Source organism: Petaurus breviceps, unplaced genomic scaffold, assembly GCF_028583685.1.
Source record: "Petaurus breviceps papuanus isolate PSGF00001 unplaced genomic scaffold, PetGlider_PUasm1.0 186, whole genome shotgun sequence".
NCBI lineage: Eukaryota > Metazoa > Chordata > Mammalia > Diprotodontia > Petauridae > Petaurus > Petaurus breviceps.
Genome location: NW_027185798.1, coordinates 2,784,788 through 2,808,711, shown reverse-complemented (window position 1 = coordinate 2,808,711; position 23,924 = coordinate 2,784,788). Strand labels below are relative to the sequence as shown.

Sequence of the window (23,924 nt, the reverse complement as noted above, 5' to 3'; positions counted from 1 at the left end):
AAAGGCAAGGCAAGGCAAGGCAAGGCAAGGCAAGGCAAGGCAAGGCAAGGCAAGGCAAGGCAAGGCAAGGAAAGGCAAGGAAAGGAAAGGAAAGGAAAGGAAAGGAAAAAGGAAAGGAGGGGGAGAGAGAGAGAGAGAGAGAGAGAGAGAGAGAGAGAGAGAGAGAGAGATACCAGTAGAATATTGGTATTAAAAACATAAAGTCATCCTTGAGGAATTTACAGATGAAATTGGAAGGGGGTCAACAAGCAGATGGTGAAAATGATCTGCAAACACTTTTTTTGACAAATTCTTCCCATCAAGGAGAATGGAGTCACCATACTTAGATTCTCACATCACAGCCAATCCTAGATGTGCTTCTAGAGAGGTAAAAATGGAACTGAAGAAAAGAGTTCTAAGGCTACAAAGACAAAAACAAGGCATTCCCTGCTCTCAAAGGACTTATAGTTTACTAGGAATGCAAATTTATGCAAGATTAAACAAACACAAAGATGAAGCCACCCACTAGGGTTGCCCCAGATATCTCCACAGATCAATAAATGATTCGTTGCAATTTTGTCATTCTGAGGTTAAAATAATTGAATGTTTCCATCTGTCAAATTCTGTTATGTTAGTTGAAAAAAAAATTAGCACCATGTCACTTCCATCTATTTTGCTTGAAATAATTTGATCTCAGTCTTTTTAACACAGATACTATCACCCCTGCCCCCCTACTATCCAGCCATGACCCATATTCCTTGATTCCACTTTGACTGTAATTCAGTTTTTCTACTCCCTTTGCCCAACTCACTACGTGTATAGTGCGACGTTCTCCCTACCATTTTTTTTCATTTCACAGGAGCCAAATGCTTTTATCTGTGGAATCTTATTCCCAGAACAAAATGCTCCACATTAATCTAATAGTCATCATTATCATTGCTTTTCACCTTACTTTTCAGGGTTACTAATAATCCTCTGAGCCTCCCACTGAGGTCTGTCTTCAAGGCCAATGGCTTTGACTTGTAGAGATCGCAATCAAATTTTACCATTTTTGAAATTCTTTTTTCTGATATATTTTGCTCCATCTCTGCATTTTTTTAATTCCAAATATTCCAATTTTTAGAGCATCCACTACTTAGTGAGATTCCTGTGACTTGTTCTAAACGACTGCATTATTTGCCTTTTTGTAGTCTTCTTTGAGAACACTAATTCACACTTACTTATTCCAATTTCCGTCGGCGGAGATGGTGTTGTCTTTCTGCATGGACGTGTCGCTGGGGTGGTTTTTAACCTATAATGTTTCTTCATGGTGCTGTGTCCTCTTCTTTGCTTTTTGCTCATTTTCTTGTGATTTTCATTGTGATTCCTTTCCTTCTATTTTTCTAATTATTCTTTTACTGCTTAATATTTCAAGGCGATGAAAGAGTCTTGGCTCAGATAAAATTTGGTGATTTTAAGGACTAGTTAATTAACCAGACCCAAAGAATAGTCATTAATGGTTCCAGGTCACTTTGGAAAGAGGAATCTAGTGACGTGTCCAGGGATCTGTACTTGTACCTTTCATCTTTTTTTTACTCGCTGACTTGGATAAGGCCACAAATGTCATGCTGTACATGAAGTCACTGCCTAAAGAGACCATGTGGATGCACAAGGACCTCACCGGCAAAATCAGATTTTTAAAAGAAACATAAAGATGAAAACAAAGGCAAATAACTGAGGATGGTTCCAAAAGAACCTGTCCTGTAAGACCAATGTCAGTATAAGGAGCACTCAAGCCCTGATTGAGCAAGGGCCAGGGAGGAATAGGAACAAGATTTTTGTTGGTTTGTTTTTTAAAGCAAGAGGAAAATGAAAGAAAGGCTGGGATATCTGCTCAGATGAAAGGATTTATTTTTTCATTCACTCATTACACAATATTTTATTAAGAGCCAGACAATGTGATATGATGGATAAAGAGTCAGCCTTAGAATGAGGAAGACGGGTTCAAGCCCCCCCTTTGACACAAACTGGCATTGGGACCCTGGGAAACCACTTAATCTTAGAAAATCACCCCCTAGGCAACTTTCTACAATTATAAGTTGCAGAATAAATGCCAACGTCCTTTGAAAGAGGAAGTTTCCTCACTGGGAATTCTGTAGACCAACAGAATTGCACATCCAGAGCAACAAAAATGTGGCAGTCACTGCGGTAGATCCTGAAGATACAAACACAAAAGCACAAGAGTTCTTGACTTACTTATATTTTATAGTGGGGAAGCAAGATATTCCCAGAAAGTCAATTTAAAGTGCCCTTTGCTGTGAGTGATCTCTAAAAGATCTGAGAGAACTGGGTGGGTGCCATAGCCATAGAGAACGGCAAAACCCATCCTGGCTTTTGAAAAAGGGAAAACAGTGGAGTCTTTAAACTATAGGCCAGTGGACTTGACTTCTATTCTTAGCAACATTCTAGACTATGTTATTAAAGGGATGGTTTGTGAGCGCTTAGAAAGGAAAGCAGTGATCACAAAGTACCTGCATGATTTGATTGAAAATAGTTCATTTTTAGTTAATCCTATTTCCTTTTGTTAGTTTCTAGACTCCTAGATCAGGAAAAATACTATAAACATAATCTATTTAGATTTTAGCAAAGCACTGACAAAATTTCTCATTCTGTTCTTGTGGACAAGATGAAAAAATGCAGATGATGTGAGAGCAAAGTTAGATGAATCCAGAAGTGGTTGACTAATTTTGCCAAAAGAGTAGTAGTCAGTAATGGGTCAGCGTCAACACAGAAGAGGATCTGGAGAGAAGTGTTGCGGGAATCTTGTCCCTAGGCTTGTCAACGTTCTTGTCAATGACTTGAATGAAGACTTGGGTAGGAATGAACCCATGGGTAGAATATTTATTCCTATTAAATTCATCTTGTTGAGATGGAAAAGGAAAGATTGTCCAATTTGCAGATAAGATGATTTGCACTTGCCCATTAGTGCCTTGTGCCCCACTCCCACCGCCATGTTCTCCTACCTGTAGCAGAACTACTTGTCCCTGTTGGTGAAGAATGTGACTGACAATGCCAGGTCTGAAGACTTGCACCAGGAATTTAGTCATTGTGCTCCCATGGTTGGTGTGCATCTTTGTCCAAGAGAACCAGTTTATGTTCAATTTGTGGTACTGAAGGTGTTTGGAATTTCCATAATTTGGAATTGGAAATAGGTTTGTCAACATCACGTGGAAATTCAGTTTGCATGAGGGAATCACAAAGCACCAAATCAAATTAATGTCAAGGAAAGGGAAAATGTTTCTATCTCTTCTCTCTACAATGACCATGACAGATAAAGGCGACCTGGAAGTGGGAGTCACAAATGAAGGAAATATAGTAGTTGTTATTTTGATTACAACCATGTCAGATCTTATAGTCCTAGAAAATAAGTGTCAGTGTAGATAGGATTGGTTGTCTTTCTGCATGGAGGGGTTGCTGGGCTGGTTTTTAACCTATAATGTTTATTATAGGTATAGTTTTAACTGTGTTTGTGGAAAAACAAAGGTTACATTTTCTCTGTTGGAATTTTTAAAATATTTTAAGTTTTGTGCATACTGTGCTTATATGTTGTATAACCCTACAACATATAAGAACTATCATATATTTTATGATTCATCAACATGAAAATAATGATTTGGGGCTTAAAAAAAAAACAAATTTGCAAATAATATGAAATTTGGAGGGACAGCAAACATATTGAAGGATAGACTCAGTATCCAAAAATATCTTGACAGGTTAGAATGATGGACTGGATCTAACAAGATGAATTTAATAGGAATAAATATTCTACCCATGGGTTTCTGGAGAGAGTTAGGAGAGAAGTCAGACTGCTGAACAGTCTTGGGACAAAAGATCAGACAGAAAAAAAAACAATTTCCTGACTGAAAAGAATGCTAAATACTGAAATAGGTCATCACAGAAAGTTGGAGAATCTCTTTCTCTGGAGACCTTTAAAAATGGAATAGTTGGAGGCTTTCAGTTGAGGAAGATGTCCCATAGGAGTTCAAAAGAGCCATCTTTTTCAGGTCATCAACAGCAGAGAATTGGAGAAAATGTGAACTGACAGGGTGTGGGCCACAGAAGGGTCCCGTGTTCTGTCCACCACCTTCCACCACCCTCTGCATATGCCAGCATCTATACCCATCCCTTCACATACCCCACTGCCACCACTGTGACTTTGTGGGTGGGGGGGGTGGGGGTGGGGGGGGGGGGTAGCAAGCATAAACCTTTAATAGAAAGTAGTTTGTGATTCTCCCCGGTGTAATAGATTTGTTTTTATTATGAACTTACTTTTCATGGATAAACATTTTCATCCTTTTTTCCCAGTGCCTGGTCATAGTAGGTGTTATTGATTAGTTATTTATTGCAACACAAATATCCCAATATACAAAAATGCAAAATAAAAGGATTCTATAGAAAACTTTAAGCTTCTGTTCATGCACATTTGGGGTTTTTTTTAAGTATATATTAAATGTAGTGAGGTAGTAACAAAATTGCTCTGTTTGTGTCCCCATATGAACTTTTTTCCTATGTATTTTTTGCCGTTTTATAGCTGATCTTTAGAATTACAGACTTTCCAAGGTGAAAAGGACCTTGGAGATGAAGGGGGAGGGACTAGGGAACCCTCACAGCCTCGGCCTGGATCTCCAGAGCATTTGACTTTCACAGGAATATGCTTTGACCTCTCTCATCCTGGATCCTGGTTACCTCTATACCAACCAAGCCCACAACAAAACAAACCCTTCATCCTTGGCAGGCAATGAAACCAGAAGAAGTGTCCTTGTAAAGGAGATGAATTCTGAGCGGCCCGGACAGCTGCCTGGGTGCCCACCGACTGTGTACAGGGGGAGGCGGGCCCCAAGAGAGGGCAGAGCTCTCTGGGCCTCCTCATAGCACACATTCCTAAGCTGTTCCGGGCTCGGGAAGGGAGCCAGCCTCCATCCCCTCCCCCATGCCCTCCACATGCTGCTGCCTGAAGCCCAGGTCCCACAATGGGGCAGGGGGAACTGGGTGACGTCATGGAAATGGAGCTGGGGAAGGAGGGAGTTCAGTAAAGCACCAGGGAGCAGGACCACTCTCTCCAGCAGGCCCTGCTCAGATTCGCTCAGCAGAGAACGGGGCCTTGAAAGAACGGGGCCTTGAAGCAAGCTTGAATTCTGGAGGAAATTAAAGTGACTCCAAATTGCAGAGGAGCCAGGATGTGGGATGGTTTGTAAGTGGTGGTAGCTCAATGCTTCAGAAAATGGCAGAGGGATCCAGCACTAGGTTCCTTCTAAATCTGGCCCAATTAATCCTTTATCATTTATTTTTCATTCTTCCCTATGTCATGCTAATGAGTGTTCTGGACACAGACAATAAAGGGAGCCCAGACTTGGAGTCCCTGGAGGCCTCTTTTCTTATCCCACCTCAAGCACCCACTAACCATATGGCCCCTGGCAAGTCACTTAATTTGCTTTTGCCTCAGTGTCCTCATCTGTAATGGGAAGGGTATGACCTCCAGCTCTAAATCTGTGATCCTAAGGCTTATGATCATGTGACGCTGTCTTTGACCCTAAGTGCCTTCTCTCCTTCCTTCCCCCAAGCCCATCCTTAGGATACCTTGTGAACGGATCCCTCAGCACCCTGACAATTGTGTGATCTCCACTGTGTGCACTTGGTCAGATCTGTGACACCCTTTATGCCTTTCCTATAAGCATATCTGGGATGGTGACCTTCCAGTCCAGGGGTGGTTGGTGGCTCCAATGTGATGTGGAAAAGTTTGTTATAAAAATCCTGGCAGATCTTTTCCCATTTTCCGCATTTGCTCTCCTACTGTCTTTATACCTGAATGCCCTCAATCAGTCAATGAACATGTATCAGTGCCTACCTGTGCCAGCCATTGTGCTAAGTCTTAGTTGGAGCACTTGCCAAACTTTCTTTACCTTTCATTATTTCTCTCTGCTAAAGGAAACAAGACTGTTCCTAACTGTCCATTACTGTTCTTCCTAAAGTTTTACAAAAGAGTTTATATTTGTGCCCATGCTTTTAAAAAATGCATTGAATTGAAATTCGAATTGAAGGTGTTATCAACATGAGAAGAGCCTGGCACCGTGGGCCCAAGCCTGCCCTCTGAATCAAGAGGACACGACTTCGAGCCCCCAGCCTCTGCTGCGCACTCCCTGTGTGAGCCTGGGCAAATGATGCCATCTCCCAGTCGCCCTCCTAAGATCATAAACTAGAGATCAATTACCAATCTGTATGAATAGAAGGAATGGTCTCACCAGAAGGCCTACACAGCAATGAGACTGCAGGTCTGGATTGCCACCACTCCCCCCCCAAAATTATTTTTTTTCTGACTGACATCTGCATGAGTTGCAGCAAAGATAGAGGGTGGGCAGGTGCCAATTACAGTCCAAGTGTGTGGTAGCAAAGAGTGGTAGCAGTTGGAATAGTGCCAACTCTAAGTCCTCAGGACGTGGCTGCCTCATTTCAAGGACTCATATCAAGAAAGAGATAACCAGGACATTCAAGCCATAAGAGAATAGGTAGAAGGAACTAGGAGTATTTAGCCTGGAGAAAGAAAAAAAAAAGCCGTGGGCAATTTGTTAGCTGTCTCCGAGGATCTGAAGGGCCGCCATAGAAGAGACAATAAATTTGTTCAATCCTTGTCCCAAGAGATAAGAGTAGGGTCAATGGGTAGAAATCTCAAAGAGGCAAAGAGAGTCTCAACTTGAGGGAAAGCTTCTAAATAATGTGAAGTATCCAGAAGTGGAATGAGGTGTTCCCAGGAGTGGATTTTCCCCTCCCTAGGGAAGAAGGGAGGGTGAACACAGTGTGAAGGACTATTTCTTGGGGAATCTGCTATTGAAATGGGCTTCTAGGTTGGATGTGGATTGGACCAGATGGCTTCTGGGGCCCTTCAGCTCTGAGCTTCAGAGATTCAATGACTGGAATGCAATTCTACTTATGCAGGAATTGGTTGTTTTGAGTTTTTGTCCCATTCTTTATGACCCCAATTGGGATTTTCTTGGTAAAGATAATGGAGTGGTTTGCCATTTCCTTCTCCAGTTCATTTTACAGAAAAGGAAACTGAGGCAAACAGGGTGAAGTAACCTAATCAGGGTCACACAGCTAGTAAATGTCTGAGGCCAGATTTAAACTCAGGTTTTCCTGATTCCAGGCCCAGTGCTTTATCTTTTCTGGGAGATGGCCCTTCATCCTAGAACCTGGAGCCTAGAGGGACCATTTCCATAGGCAAGTAGGCTCTTATCATGGAGTCCTTGTGTCATCACCTCATATCCTAGTCTCCCTCTCTAAGGGTTATTGGCTCACTCCAAAAGAGCTCTGTGAGCTCATTACCTTCTCAATGCCACAAAGTTGAAAATGAATACCCTAATAATAATACTGTAAATTGTCCGGCACTTTAAGAAGCCCTGTTACATTATCTTATCTAATAGGCTCATAATATCCTGGGTCTAGAGCTATGAGAGATCTCAAAGGCCATCTGGGCCATTCACTTCATTTTACAGATGAGGAAACTGAGGCCCAAAGGGGCAGTGACTGGCTGGAGGTCAGGCAGGTACCAAGCAGCAGAACTGAGATTAGAATTTCTGTCCTGGGACTCCACAGTTAAACCATTTTCCACTCTGCCATGCCCACCACAACTATCCCACAAGATCAAGAGAGCAGATGTTTAACTCCTTCTTGATAAATGAGGAAATTGGAAGTATAGCAGAAAAACTCTGGAGTCAGAGGACCTGAGTTCAAGTCTCTGATGTTTGCCCTGTAAGATCTGAAACAAATCACTTAATCTCTTCAAGTCTCAGGCCTCAGTTTCTTCCTCTGTAAAACGAGGGACTTGGATCAGATGACCCTTGTGAGGCCCCTTCCAGCCCTAGAGTTTTGTTCTTATGTGTGACCTTGGGAAAATTGCTTAATCTCTCTGGGCCTCAGTTTCCTCATCTGTAAATAAGAGAATTAGACTGGATGGCTTCTGATGTCCCTTCCAGCTCTAGATCTATGGGGCTATAAAATTACAAAAGGTTAAGAAACTTATTCAAGATCATGTGGCTTTATTGCTGTGATTCACTCGTTTTAAGTCAGGACCCCATTTTGGGTTCCCTTGGCAAAGATATGGGAATAAAGAAAATGCCATTTTCTTTTCAGCTCATTTCACAGATGAGGGAATTGAGGCCAACAGGGTTAAGAGACTTGTCCAGGGTCACACAGCTAGTAAATATCTGAGGTCAGATTTGACCTCAGGAAGATGAGTCTTCCTGATTCCAAGCCCAGCGCTCTATCCATTGTGCCACCTAGCTGCCCCCATCACACGGCTAGAATCTGTCAGAATTGAGGTAAGAACTGAGGTCTCTTGACTCAGGTTGGTATTCCTTATGCCATAGTGCAATATTGCCTCTGTTAACAGGAATATTCCATCTCCAGAGTTGTCCTGAATACCCAGTCTACCTTGCGTGCCTGGGTGTGCGTGCCTGGGTGTGTGTGGGGATGTCCATGCATGCACATGTGAACAGTACAGATAACATGATCTTATAATCCCTCCATGCCTTTGAAGCTAAACGTTCTGAAGCAGCCAGTCCAGTCCCTGACTTTGTCCATCTGCTCTACAGTGTGACGGCATCACCCTGGACCTCAAGGGCACCTTGCTGGAGAGCATCGCAATACTCAACATTCCTAGCGTATATGGAGGCACCAACCTCTGGGGAGAGGACAAGAAACAACGCAGGTTTTCCCTGCTAGGGAAGAAGAGTTTACGGAAGTCTCAGAGAGGGACAATCACAGACCCCAAGGAGCTGAAGTTCTGTATCCAAGGTAAGCTAACATCCTAATAACGCTCCTCATTGGCCAATGGCAGCTGGAGGATGTCAATCATCATATTAGAGATGGTGGCCAAGGGGGAGGGACAAGGACCGCACCTGGGACTTCATGGATATAGAGGATTTTCTGATGTAAGAGAAACTCCCTCTACTGATATAAATTGGCCTCTTCTTTAGAGAGTTGCCATGTACACTGGTTAGGTGACTTGCCCAGGGTCACACAGCCAATGTATATCAGAGTGTGGAAGTTGAACCCGGGTCTTCCTGAGTGTGAGGCTAGCTCTTTAGCTAGTCATCACATCGCCTCTCAAATTTCTAATAAAATCTTGGGCTTCATTAAAAGAAGCATAACAATCAGAATATGGGGGGAGCTAGTCCCAGGGCCCTCTGCCCCCATCAGAACACATCAGGAGTATTGCAGGGTTTCAATTTAGGAAGGACATGGGCAAGCAGAGGCAGTACGGTGAAGCAGCTGGTCAGAAAAACCTGGCTTCCAATTCCGTGTTTGCTGTATCATGGCCATGTGACCCAAAGCCAAGAACAGTCTGGAGTTCTGAAGGGAACCAGAGGCCTGTAAGGAACACCTGAAGGCAACAGATATACTTAGCCTTGACAAGAGAAGACTTAAGAGGGCCAGAATTTTTCTTTGAATAAATAAAGGAATTAATGAAAAAGAAAAAGCCCTTAATTAAGAATTTGAAGGACTATCCTAGGAAAGAGGCTGAGACTTGCTATTGCTGGACCCAGAGGACAGAATAAGGAATAGTGGGGTAGAAATGACAGTCAGATTTTGGCTCTATGTGAGGACAAAACATCCTACTGGGTCATCTTGGAAAGTGATCGGAACCTCAGATCACAGACTGAGGCTCAAGAGACCTCAAAGGTCATTTAATCCATTCCCCTCATTTTACAGATGAGGGGTTAAATGGCTTGCCCAAAGTCGCCCAGGGAGTCAGCATCAGAGATAGCCTATAAGTCCCACCCAACCCCAAGGCTCCTCTTCTTTCAGTTCAACATTCACAGTTTCTCCAACCAGGCATCCTATGGCATTTTATTCCACTCCCCTCCCCATCTTGTTTGTTCATGTCTGAATATGCTCTAGCTGGTCAATGTCTCTTCTCAAATAGAGAGGGAAGAAAACTCATCAGCGGAGTGCCGTCTTCTTTAGACAATGAAAATCATTCTGTCCGTTGTGGAAGTGGGCTTCTGGTCAGTTTCTGATCAAACCAACTTCCCTTTTTCCTTGGAGTTTCTGAGCACCTCTCTTCCCCTTCTTAAAGCAGGAGGTAACTGACCTAGGATGATACCATATGCTAATCTGCCTTCCCAGTCATGTACAGGAAACTTCAAGTCTATATTCCCCTCCCCGACCCCATCCCTAGAATGTGGTTCCAGGGTGAAAAATGAATCCATTTCCCCTTCTTGCCCAGAGCAGCCAGTGGTTGTGGTTAGCTTAGGGCAGTGCTTAGCTTCGGGACCTTGTGTCTAATGAACTTTTCCCCACTGATCAGAAAGTCTGTGATCTGAGGAAGCCAAAATACAATCTGACTTTCTGTTGGGCAAAATAACTGAGCAGAATTTCTTCAATAGCCCCTTGATTCCAATGCAGGAGAACCTAAGACTGTAGATGCAACATTCTGGCCCTTTTGCTTTTACTCAGAAAGTGACCCCACTATATATAGTGAATGAGATCATTGCTGACACCCAAGTTCCCTACCCCTGAATGAAATGATCTCATTCATTACAGTGGATTCATATCCCTTTTTGCTCAGATGACTATCAGGCGATCACCACCACAGTCCCCCCAACTTGGAGAACAATTTAAAAGAACAAACAAACCCTCTGTGGGTTGGCAAAAGCCACTGGTTCAACCTGAGGTGCTTGTCTGACTAATTTGTCGTATATTTTTGAGGATACTTCCCCTGTGTTGATTGTTACCTTAATTATCCATTAATTTTCTCAACTGAACGTAAGTAAGCTCCTTAAGAACAGGGGCTGTTTCATTGTTTTGTCAACTGCTGATGGCATAGTGGGGCAGTTAGGTAGTTCAGTGGAGAGAGCACTGAGCTTGGAATCAGGGAGACTCATAGTCATGGCTTCAAATCCAGCCTCAGATGTTAAGTAGTTGTATGACCCTGGGCAAGTCACTTAACTCTTTTGGCATCAGTTTCTTCACCTGTAAAATTAACTGAAGTGTTGGCCATGTCAGAAGAGAGAGAAGGAGACATACGCCAGAGATATTACAGAGATAGAATCAATGGTCCTTGCGAATGGATTGGATATGAGGGGGGAGGGAGAGTGAGGAGTCAAAGATGTCTTCTAGGTTGGGAGCCTGGGTGCCTGAGAGGATAGTGGTCCTCTCCACAGTACCAGGGAAATTTGGAAGAGGGTATAGTTTGAGGAGAGAGAGAATGAGCTCAGTTTTGGACATGGTGAATCCAAGATATCTACTGGACATCTGGCTCAAGAGGTCCACTGGATGTGAGACTGGAGGTCAGGACTGAATAAATACGAATCAATAGTGTAAAGGTGTTCATTGAATCCAGAGGCACTGATGAAATCACCAGTTGAAATGGTACAGAGGGAGAAGAGGAGAGCACTCAGGACAGAGCTTTAGCAGACTCTGCCTGGGTTTGGTGCTTGAAGCCTAACATGAATGTCTGCCATCCCGTTCTCTGATTATCTCGTTCTCCTCTTTTCTCAATGGAGTTCAGCTAGGGATGGTCCGGGGGAAATTTGCCATCCAGAGATGACTCTTTTATTTAATATTCCACAAATTATTGCACAGGTAGATAAATGAACTGCTTCTTTGTAAATGATTGAATACAAGCTTCTACAGGCCGCTGAAAGCATCCTGGGGACAACTCCATAACAGGCAGGATGATGGTGATGATGGGTACCACATCCTGTTCCCATGCGGTTTTGATTTCTTCTGCTACATCTTTGTGTTTTGAGAGTCCTTCATTAACATCACTTAAAGGATTAAGGATGGTGGCATCTGGTTAAAAATTGTTCTTCAATCTTATTTATAAAAGGAAGGCCACCATGCTACGGAGAACAGAAGTTGACATCAAAAATGTATACATGTATAAGAGATAATATTTAAAAGTATCTTTTAGCCAGTTAAAGTGGCTACAGTCTCAAAAGAAATCAACTTTAAGGAATACAAAATATTTCACCCCTATATTATCTCATTGTGTCCTCACAGCCCTATGAAGTAAATGCTATTATTATCTCCATTTTACACCCAAAGAAACTGAGACAGAGAAATTAAGTGACTCGCCCAAGGTCACACAGCTAGTAACATTTCTGAGGCAGGATTTGAACGTAGATCTCCTTGACTCCAAGTCTGACATTCTTTCCTTTATGTGACCTACTTCAGGGGAGTCATAGTACAGGGTGGATCAAATGCAGAGTTGAGATGAAATCTAAAATACCTAATTAGCAATTGTACAGATTGCTTTATATTCTGATAAAGCTCTCCTCCCAGAAAATGTTAACAGTAGATGTAAGTTAAATTGCTAAATCCTGTTCTATGAATATGTACTTGTGAGTTTTTGATGTTCAACCTTTCTTGTGTGTGTAGGAATAAAGCACCTATCCATCCCTGAGTCACATCATACATTGAGTACCCTTTTGCTTCCCACTTTTTGGGGCATCCCTAGACTCCTGTACCTTTATCTAATTTGCTATAATTAAAATCATCCCAAGATATCAGCAAGAGCTTAACAAGCAGAAAACTATGAGAAAAAGGCACACCTCCTATCTCACCAGAAACCAGGCACCCTGGACTAAATCTGGTCCAAGCCAAACCTTGTCTGAATTTCATGTTACTCCACTTTCATAGTCAACCATTCCTGCATCTGCCTCGATCAACCACTCCTTCTTCTTACCAGCTCCAACCTGATGAGACACCAGGCCTCCTTTGGAATCTACCACATTGCCTGAGGAACCCAGACATGTCCATCTTAGGGCATTCATTTGCCTAAGATCAGGAAAGAAGAGATACAAAAGGGGAGGACCATTGGTGGGGTGCCCAGGGTGACAAAGGAGCATCATCAACCCCCCCCAGCACAGGTGCTGTATTTAACACCTCCTCCAACTCAGAAGTCCAAAAGGATGCTCTTCCTTATCTCAGCATGTGAGCCCTATGGCTGCAAGTCACCCCTGGCTGGAAGCTGGCTCCCTGACTCCCACACCATCAACCAGAAAACCAAGAAGGACAGCTCTTGCTCCATGAGCAAGGCAGGAACAAAGATGCCTAGTACCCCTTTATCCTGTCTTTCTTCCAAGCTACTAGTCCAACCCTCACGATTGACAGTAGTGTGGTACTTTACAATTCACAAGGCACTTTCCATGTATGATCTGGCCATCCCCCACACCTAGAATACACCCCCTCCTCACTTCCACCTTGCAGAGTCCTTCTCTTCCTTTAAGATGCTCTATGAAACCTTTCAGATCCCCTCACCTACAAGGGCCTCCCCCTCAAACTATCTTGTCATTCATTTGTATGTATTCTCTATATATTGATGCTATATATACTTACATATGTAGTTGTCTTCCCCATTAGACTGTAAACTCTTTGGGAGTTGGGTTTGCTTCATTCTCTATTCTTAAGCCCATCACCTAACTTAGTACCTAGCATATTGTAGGCATCTAAGAAATGCTTATTAATTGATCATTTTTCCCATTCGATTAGAGCGATGGCCTTGCAAGGTAGAGAGTAGAAGCATTTTTATCTTCATCTTACAGATGGGGAAACTGAGGCAGAGAAAGATGAGGTCATAAAGCTGGGAAGTGGCAAGGCCACAGTTTAAATTTGGGGCTTCAGATTCCAAACCCAGCCTTCCTGCCACTACTCCCTTAGTGTCTGCCTCTCATGGCACAAACCCTCATAATCTGGGTTAGCAACCTTGAAACTCTCCAAGCCTCATCCAGCAGCCCTCACTGGTTGCTCCAACATAACACAGGTCTTTGTTTCCTGCATATTTTTAATTCTAGAATTTACCCAATGTCAGTAAAATTTACTGGGCAAAAAGAATGTGTCTTTAGGGTTGGTGTATATAACCCAAACTCAACAAATGTTTACTTGAGGGGCGGCCAGGTGGCTCAGCGAGTAAGAGCACCGGCTCCAGTGTTGGGATGACCTGGAGACCGAATCCCGGGCTTAGACACTCAGCACCACACCCAGAAATAACTGGCCATGTAACCTTGAGCAAGTTACTTAACCCCGATTGCTTAAAAAAAAATATATATGTTTACTTGGCACAATGCTGGGATTAAAAAAAAGGTGGGGGGAGGGAGCTAGGTGGCACAGTGAATAGAGCACCAGCCCTGGAGTCGAGAGGAGCTGAGTTCAAATACAGCCTCAGACACAACACTTACTAGCTGTGTGACCTTGGGCAAATCACTTAACCACAATTGCCCTGCCCTCCCTCCTTCAAAAAAGAAAAAAAAAAAAAAAAAAAGGCAAAACCAAAGGAGTCCCTGCTTTGGGGAGTTTACAGTCTACAATGGGAGTATATGTAGCCTTTGAAATAAAACCCAACTTGATGCACTGATTGTCATAGGACTTGAGTGTGAATCCTGACTCTAAAACCTATATGACCTGGGGCATATGACCTTAACCCCTATGGCCTTCAGCTTCTTTATATGTAAAAGAAGGAGGTCGGATGGTCTCCATTCCAGCTCTATGATCCTATGACCTTTCTGGGTCTCAGCTTCCTCATCTATCAAGTGAAGGGGTTAGAGAGAAGACAGCCCCCGATGTCTGTTCCAGCACCAACCCAGGATCCTCTGGTGCTGTGTTCCACTAGGAGGCATTTTCCCAATAGCAATAACTCCTTTGCATGACATAGCTGTGCTTCCTCTTGCATCTTCACTCCTGTCCAATGGCAGGCACTTACAAGACTTTGTGTGCTGTCATCCCCTGGAGGAATGGATGGAAGCTACTGACACCAGGCCAGTGACTTAGACCTCATTAGTTTGGCACTCCAGGCAAAGGAGCCAACCAATCACATCCATCCTCTGGCTGAGATACACCAAACATCAAGACTACTAAGAACTCACTCAAGAGAGGGGAGAACGCTTCTGTTTCCTGCCCCCATTGGCTGGTTCTCATTAGAATCCTATGCTGCTCAATCCATCTTTCTTCTGTCATCCATGTGTGGATATAATGAATGGGGATCCTTGCCTCCAAAGCCAAGCGTGAAGAAATTGATGCTAGCCGCCAAGAAATCTCCAAATCCCAGTTCAGGAACCAATGGACCAAGAGAGGGAAAATAATTATGAGACTATCATTCCATTGTGCTTGCCTGGTCTCATTTCACTAGTGCTGAGCTAGAGTGTAAAGCAGCCTGCTATGACTGAGAGTCTGGCTTAAGCATCTGGGGCAGGCATTCCCAAAGAACTCCAGTCTTCTCAACTTGACAGTCACAGAATATGATAGCTGGAGGGGGCCCTGGGAAAATCATAGAGTCTAGCACTCTCATTTTATAGACCATAAACTACTGAAACACCCCACAACCACCCCAGAGAGTGTAAGCTCTTTGAGGGGAGAACTGTTTCCTTTTTTACCTTGTATCCAGAGCTCAGTGCCTGACACATAACAAACCCTTAATAAATACTTGTCGAATTGTGTGGTGAAGGCATCTAAGTGGCACAGTGAACAGTGGGCCTAACGTCAAGAAGGTTCATCTTCCTGAGTTCAAATCTGGCCTTAAACACTTACTAGCTGTGTGACCCTGGACAAGTCTCTAACCCTGTTTGCCTCAGTTTCCTCATCTGTAAAATGAGCTAGAGAAGTAAATGGTAAACCACTCCAGGATCTTTGCCAAGGAAACCCCAAATAGGGTCATGAAGAGTCAAACATGACTGAAACGACTGAACAATTGTATGGTTAAATGGATTTTGAAATAAGGGACCCAATTTTGAATCCCAGCTTTGTCATGTGTTCACTGCTGGATTTTGGACAAATCCGTTCACCTCTAGGAGTCTCAGTTTCCTCATGTGTAAAAAGAGAGCATTAACCTCTAAGGACTGGATTCTATGGTCCTTTCTGTCTTGAAATCTATGATGCTATTATACTATGAATTGAATTGAATTGAACCAAGAAGTGATTTGCCATAATCACATAGTTAGGTAGGATTAGCTTCAGTTCAACCTCTTCCCCTAAAAATGTGAGCCCAGCATCAGGGACTGAGAACCTGAAGGAGAAAGGGATAGAAACCTTTGTGAAACTCTTTCAGCCAGGGCACAGGACACAGTGTGGAATAAAGGAAAGATATCTATATTTAGATATATGCAACCATGGACAAGTCACTTGACTTCTCTGACCCTCAGCTTCCTCATCTGTGACTAACTGGCCCGCCCCTAAGGTCCCTTCCAGCTCTACATTTATGGTCCTAAGGCCCTATCTTTGAATTCCAGCTCTGCCATTGACTATCTGAATATTATTCCTTAGTCATTTCTGGGCCTCAGTTTCCTTCTCTGTAAAATGAGGAGGTCAGACTATATGACCTTCCAAGTCCCTTCTGGCTCTAAATCCATGATGTCACAATCCCACAGAAGTAGGGTAGATGAGGGAACATGCATGTATGGGCCAAGCGCTGTGCTAAGCCCTTTAAAATATACAGACACAGAACCAAACAGAACATACTAAAACAGAACAGGAGTGGAATATCCATTCCGAGATTCAGGTGGAGAATGGGTGTCTTAAAGGAGAGAGAGGCTAAAGTCTCTGAAAGGTATCATTTTCAATGGGTTTCTGCTCAATGAGAAACCAGGAGAGGAAGGAAAGGAGGGGATCTAAGAAGATCCACTCTGGCCCTAAACAAGGGAATCTTCCTCACACACATTCAGGATGGAGCTGATGTACAACCCATCCCTTCTCCCCATGAGGTTTTCAGCCCAAAATAGAACCACGATGATTTTCCCCTGGCAACAGCTCCCACAAGGCCATGCCTGAAGAGCCGGGAACCTTTGTCAGGAGTGGTTGCCTTAGTATTTCCCTGCCTTGGCTCCACCAAGGCCAGCCCAAGTCACCCCTCATCTCTAGGCTCCCAAGTTCTCTAGCTTGTGGCAAAAATCCAAGCTAAAAATACTCTAAGCCTTGATTTAGGTGCTCCCTGGATCTGTTTGGGAACAATAGAAAAAAAAAAAAGACACTAGGTGCCTCCCACATACACTGTGCTATGGAAATCAGAGATCTAGGGTTGGAAAGGACATTAGAAGCCACAACATCCAATCTATTCCTTTTACAGATGAGGAAACTGAGGCCTAGAGGAGGAAAATAGCTTGCCCAAAGCAGAACCAGGATTTGAACAAGGTCCCAGGATCATATGAATTTTGACTTAGAAAGAGTCTTCAGGGACATTTAGTCAATTCTCTTATTCTACAAATGATGAAACTGAGGCTCAGAGAGGTTAGGTTAACTTGCCTAAGGTCTCCCAGGTAACAATTAGCAGAGATAGGATGTTATCCCACCTCACCACTAAGGGTGCCCTTCTTCCTTGTCTGGGCTGCTTGGCTCTTCAAAGGGTTGGCATTCAATGGCTGTCCTGCCATTTCTTCTGATGAGGTGGAGGGCCACCAAGCCTCCTTACCTTCTGCTCTGCTAATATCCTCCAGGCTTTACCATATGCTTTGCTCTATGACTCTGAAGTCATTCCCCAGCTCACCCCTCCTTAAATGTCACTTACAATATGCAAGTAACTAAGGACCACTAGGCCTTGCCATCTGCCCCGGAGCCAAACTTTCTTTCATGTGCTGTCTCCTCCAAATACTGTTTGAGTTCCTTGGGAACCCAGACTATCTAGCATTTTTTTCTTTGTAACTCCAGAGCTTAGCAAAGCATTTGATGTAAAGTAAGCCCTTGGTATTCATTCATTCATGTCTGCTGACTCCATCCCTTGCCCTTTAGGTGCTTACAATCTAGTTGGAGAGATTAGAAATATACAGTCTTTTTTTTTAACCATACAGTACAAAGGCAACATGTGCCTGATGAAAGTTTTCAAATATTCAGAAGAATGAGAGCTCACTTCTGACTGGGCTGGGTAGGGAGGACTTCAGGAGAGAGGAGAGGCTTGAGCTGAGCCTTAAAAATGAGTAGAATGTTAATAGATGGATAAGGCCCCCAAAAAGGTAGTTTGGGCAGGAGGAGAAGCAAGAGTGAATAACAACTCATGCTCCTGTAGCATCTTCGTCAGTCATTTGTTGAGGAAAGTAGGACGGAGCTTATGTCATCCCTGCTTCACCAAAGTGGTGACTGAGGTTCCCAGAGCCTTAAAGATCTTTGTAATGAGAGAGACTTCCAAAGGGGCTAGTACAATCTAAGTACAACAGAAAAAACTGAGACCCAAAGAGCAGAAGTTACTTGTTCAAGGTCACACAGCTGGTATTTGGGATAGGATTTGAATCCAGATCCTCTGAGTCCAAAGCCAGTATTCTTCCCTCTACATTAGTCATGCTGCCTGAAGGCCCTGTGGTAGAGAAAGATGAAGTATGGTCTGGAGAAGAGTGAGTTTGCTATAGTGGCAAACTTATTTAGGAGACCAAGGGAGACCTTTATAGACAAGGCTATAAAGGGAGGTTCAGGTCAGACTGTGGAGGGCGTTGAGTGCCAAGCTGAAGAAGTCAGATTTTAATATGTAGGAAATGGAGAACCATCGAGGGTTTTTGAGAGAGACATGCTCAGAACTGAGCTTTAGGAAGATGAATCTGGAAGTAGTCACTGAAGAAAGAAGAGAACAGGAAAAGGGATCACTTAAGAGGCGTCACATGAGAAGACATCTCCCCTCACTTCTTTGTAGAGGTGGGGTACTATGGGTATGAAACACCACATGCTCCTTTGATATTCTGGATAGTTTTGCCATGTTTTTTTCTTCTTTGTTCTTTGTTATGAACGGTCAGCTCTCTGGGAGGGGAAGATGGGAGGGACGTATTGGGAAATGAACCTGATAGCAAAATTAAGGATATTTTTTAAAGGCTATTGCAATCACACAGGGATGAGAGGAAAAGAACATGCTGGTGGCACAGGGAATGGAAAGAAAGAAAATAATCATATTAGCTGGCATTTCTATAGAATTTAAGGTTTGTAAAGCACTTTATGTGGGCTGTTGAATTTGATCCTTACAACAGCCCTATGATATAGGTGGTGGTATTCTCGCCATTTTATAGGTGAGGAAACTGAGTCTGAGGAAGACAGTGTCTTGCTCAGGGTATCGTGTCTGATGGAGGATTTGAACTCAAGTCTTCCTGATTCCAAGGCCATAGTTCTATCCACTGCATCACCCTGGAAATAGTTTAGAGGGGTGACTCATGGTTAAGGGGAGATTAATGAACACAAAGCTTACTCTGATGTTTCTAATCTGAGTAACCCAAAGCTCTCTCTTTTTTTTTTTAAAGCAACCGGGGTTAAGTAACTTGCTCAAGGTTACACGGCCAGTTATTTCTGGGTGTGGTGCTGAGTATCTGAGCCCAGATTTGATCCAGGTCATCCCAACACTGGAGCCAGTGCTCTTACTCGCTGAGCCACCTGGCTGCCCCTAAGCAATTGGGGTTAAGTAACTTGCTCAAGGTTACACGGCCAGGTGTTTCTGGGTAGGTGCTAAGTGTCTGAGCCCGGGATTCGACCTCCAGGTCATTCCAACACTGGAGCTGGTGCTCTTACTCGCTGTGCTACCTGGCCGCCCCATCAAAGCTCTCTTTCTACCTTTTTTAATACCTCCTCCATGCTCCCAGTGGCCCCTCAGATCCCTAGGCAGGAAGGAGAGGAGGAAAAGGCTACCTCTTCGAACAAGTAATTTGGTCATTGAAGGAATGTAAAAGCATTTAGTGAATTCCTACTAGGTGCCTATCACTGGACTGGTTGCTGGGGGTGCAGAGACAAAACTGAACAGCTCCCTGCCCTTGAGGAGTTTACATTCTAGTGGAACCCTTGGGCATTTGCTTCCAGTCCACTGGTGTTTCTACAGCAATAGTCCTCATGCTCCCCACTCCCACCCCATATTCCCTCTCCCTTCTCTGTGCACTGTCTGCAGCAGCTGCACGGGCCTCACTGCCCTTCTCCAAATGTGTCCCTATTGTCCCAAGTCTGTGCTTTGCTTCAGGCAGGTCCACCTGGTATGCTTCTACCACTCCAACCCTTCTGGGCCAATTTCCACCCACCCATCAGGGTCCACTTCAAACTGCATCTTATTCCCAGAACATTTTGCATCCCCTTTGTAAATAATAGTTGTTGCTACTAGATACAACAAAGCTTGAGAATGAATGAAGTCATGTGGTCTAAGGATTGGGCGTAAGGCACTAATGCTCTGCAAAAAGGGCCAGTTTAAGTACCCTAGAGGTCAACCCAAATTACAGTAGGCAGCTTCTCCTTGGCATAAACATGCTTTTAATGCCTGGGAATATGAGATGAGCCAGGCATTGGGCTTCCTCAAAATTTGAATCATGGGATCCTGTAACCAGAGCTAGAATGGACCTCAGAGGCCATCTAATCCAAGTTCCACATTTTATAGATGAGGAGACTGAGGCACAGAGAGGCCATGTGACTTGCCTAAGGTCATACAAGCAGCTGGGCTGGAATTGGATCTCAGGTCCTGTGTCCAAACCCAGCAGTTTCCCATAGCCGCCTTCTACTCAGAGGAGATGGTTGTATCTTCTTGGCAGATAACAACGTTACTACTACTGAACTATTAACTCAGTTCCTAACTAAAACTAAGAAACCTGCTGTAATATTGTTTCCATGATCCCTTATTTACACAGGAGCTATGCCCAGGCAAGGGTCTCCAAGGTGTCCCTGGGCCAAGAAAAGGCAGCAGCCACAATGAGAGCAAATGCAAGCCAGGGACCCAGAGGTCCTAGATTTGGGGAAGGGTGGAGGAGTGTGTGGGCCAAGTGCAGATAGGAACTTGGCATCTGTAAGGAGGAATAATGTATTTCCAATCAGCCTGGGAAAATATATGGGGGCCACAATGGAAAGAGTTTTCAATGCAAAATTGAGGACAATGTATTTTATCTTCAGGCGATAGGGAAGCAATGAAGCTTATTGAGCAGGAGAGTGCAATGGTCAGTTTTGTTCTTCAGAAACATCTCTTGGGCAGCTGCTAAGAGGAGGGAGGAGACAGGTAGGATGCAGGAAGACAATTCTGGGCTGTCATGTTTGATTTGTAGTTCAGGTGAGGTGGTGGGAAGAACAAAGAAAGAAACAGAGTGCTTGGAGGCTGTGGGTGGTGCTATCACCTGGGTGCAGGCAGAGGTTGGTGCAGAAGAGTTGGGGCTAGCCTGAGTCAATCAAGAAACATTTATTAAGGGCCTACTGTGTGCTAAGGGTCTACAGTGAGAAATCAGCTACTTCAGGAAGGCTTACTGAATTGCCTTGAATTTAATTGACTTTTCATTTTACCCATTCTCACTTCTCATGATCTGTTATGTTTCCGTCTCTTGTGTGTTGTCTTACCCTTTAGGATGTGAGCTCCTTAGGAGCAGGGACTGCCTTGGTTTGAACCACAGTACATAATAAGTGTTTAATAAATGCTTCCTCACTCACTCGCTCACTCATTCACTCCTGTTGTTTGTTCTGAATCTGGGATGATTTAGACTGCAATTAGGCATGTTCTATGTGCCCTGCCCTCACCACTAAGGTAGGATACAATGGCAGGGGCTCACTGCTAATTGAGCTCTTTTATTGCACATAGTGTTCTTAGAGTTAGGGCTTCCTGAACTCAGAGAGAAAAGTTAGTTACACCAAATAATACACCAATTAGTACTTTCCCGTTGAGCCAAGAAAACCCAGCTCTCCTTTTTTAACAAGACTGCTTGCTGAGAAGTCTTCTCTAATTAAGATGAGTTGGGTAGAGGTTTACCCCACCTGCAGGCACCTGCACTCAGGCTCTCGGACCTTCTCCTTCAGCCTTCCAAGGTATCTGGGAATTTGTCTTGGCTTCTTTTCTCTAAGGCAGTATGACACAGCAGAAAGCTTCCTGGATTTGGAGTCAGAGGGTCTGGGTTCAAATTCTGTACCTGCCACTTACTACCTGTGTGACCTTGGGCACTTCACTCATCTTGGCCTCAATTTCCTTAACTGTTAAATTAGGAAATTGGACTAGATGGATGGTCTATAGGTTCTTGACTTTTACTATGGTCCTCCCTTATGCACAGTTCCTCAGGAGAGCCTTCTCCAGATTCCCCCAGCTTCCTCCAAAGCCTCACTTGGGCCCTGTCCTGCACCCCTTTGCAGAAGCCTGGGTGTCCATGCATGGTGGTGTCACAGGACAGCTCCAGATCCATTTCCTGGGAGCTCTCCCCACTTGGGCAGTTCTCTGCACCACACAGTAGCCTAGCAGCCCAGCAGCCAACCCCCAAACACAGAACTATTTTGCAGTCTTAAACAGAATGCTCCCTCCCAGAACAAAAGGTAGAGATGGGGGAAAGAGCGGAGGGGGAAGCTGACGCTGCCAGCTCTCCTGCTTCTCCCACCTCCACCCCCATCCCAGGGGTGGAGGAGGGGAGACTTCAAAGACATGTGAGCTCAGCTTTCTGCTTCCCCTGGAACAGGATTCAACTGAGTATTTTATCCCAGACTCCCTGGTCTGGAAGGCACCTCAGCAGCCAGCAGATCCAACCCATTCTTGAATAAAGAAACTAGTGGTGGCCCAGCCCTGGCCAAAGATCCCAAGGAAAGGCAGCCCATTCCCTCTGCAGGCAGCCCCTTCCCCTTAAGGTCAGCTCTCGAGGTTAGGATTTCCTGCTGACCCCAAGCCTAAAGCTGCCTCTTGCCACTCTCCTCTCAAGTCTGTCTTCGGAGACCGGACAAAACAAATCTAGACCTTCCTTCACATGACAGCCCTCCAAATACTTAAAACTGCCAGCATGCCCTGCCTCCCATCCCCCACTCTTTTCTTCTCCAGGCTAAACTTGCCCAGTGCTTTCAACTGAGCTTTACTGGATGTGGAATGAAGGATTAAAGTGTCTCTTCCTATGTCTGAAAGGACAGCAGAAACCCAGCGAGGGGCAAGAAGTCAGCAATTACGCTGAGGGTCAGGCGCCAGGACTCCCACCTGGGCACAGCTGGGACAGCGTGAGGGAGCAGGGGCTGCTGCCACATGGCTTGCATTCTGCAAAACGTTCAGGGCTGCCTCAACAGAGAGAGGGAGTGGGAGGCGGCAGAAGATGCTTCTGCTCCTGGCCTCCACCTACCCAGCTGAGCAGCACCAGCCACGGCCTCTGGTGGGAGACAAGAGGATGTTAGTCAGAAGGGCCTGAGATGCCTCGAAAACAGCCAGTCCTGAGTAGTGTAGTCATGGTTCAGCAGAGACAGACCCTGATGGATTCTACTCTTCCACACTTCCCTGCCCTTTCCTCGTCCTTCCTCTCTCCTTCCTTCCCGCCCTCCCTTCCTCTCTGTCCCTCTGTCTCTTTCGTTCTCTGTATCTGTTTCTCTGTCTCTTTCTCTCTGCCTCTCTGTTCCCCCTTTTCTCTTATCTCTTTTCTCTCCTCTCTTTCTCTGTCAACTTTACCAACTCATTTCTCTTTAAGAGTTTATTTGCTCTTTGTTTCCAAAGAAACCAATTTCTACAAGACAGCAATGGTTGTTTATTGAAATACTGCATTATGTATGTCCTCAGAAAAGATAAGGCTTATGGCTGGCAAGGGCCCCAGAAAAAGAGAAACTGAAACAGAGATAAAGAGGGAGAGGCAAAGACAAACAGACACACAGACATGTATAGCTGCTGGGAACATTGTCAGCACTGGGGGTTAGGAGGCAGCCAAAAAAGAGATTTTGTTGATTCATGCTTTATAACTTCCCCCAAACAAAGAAAGACCAAGTGACTGTAGACCAGAGAATCCCTATACACTACTGAGTCTGTGACTGCCTGGGCAGGAAGGGCTGGGGCTGGCTTCCGGCACCCTCAGTCCCTTTTTTCTTTCCAAGCAGCTTTGAAGGAAAGCCTCCCCTCCAGGAGCAGAGGGGCATGACTAGAGCAAAAACCACATGTGAATGGAGGACTTGGAAACCCTAGGTGCTGACCTCAGGAGGATGGCGCCAGCTCACAGGAAGTAATTAGTTCTGCTCATCAGCCCTTCATCTCCTACCCCAGACGTAAGAGAGTCACT

General features: G+C 44.4%; 1 protein-coding gene across 1 annotated transcript in view; it reads left to right on the top strand.

Annotated features, from left to right (window-relative positions):
• The window catches only part of LOC138162025 (diacylglycerol kinase gamma-like), a 61,005-nt gene that overhangs the window by 22,503 nt on the left and 14,578 nt on the right, over window positions 1-23,924 (top strand). Inside the window, exon 4 of the mRNA XM_069089138.1 lies at window positions 8,604-8,805. Coding sequence (XP_068945239.1) covers window positions 8,604-8,805 — 202 coding nt within the window. The remainder of the gene's footprint in view (window positions 1-8,603; window positions 8,806-23,924) is intronic.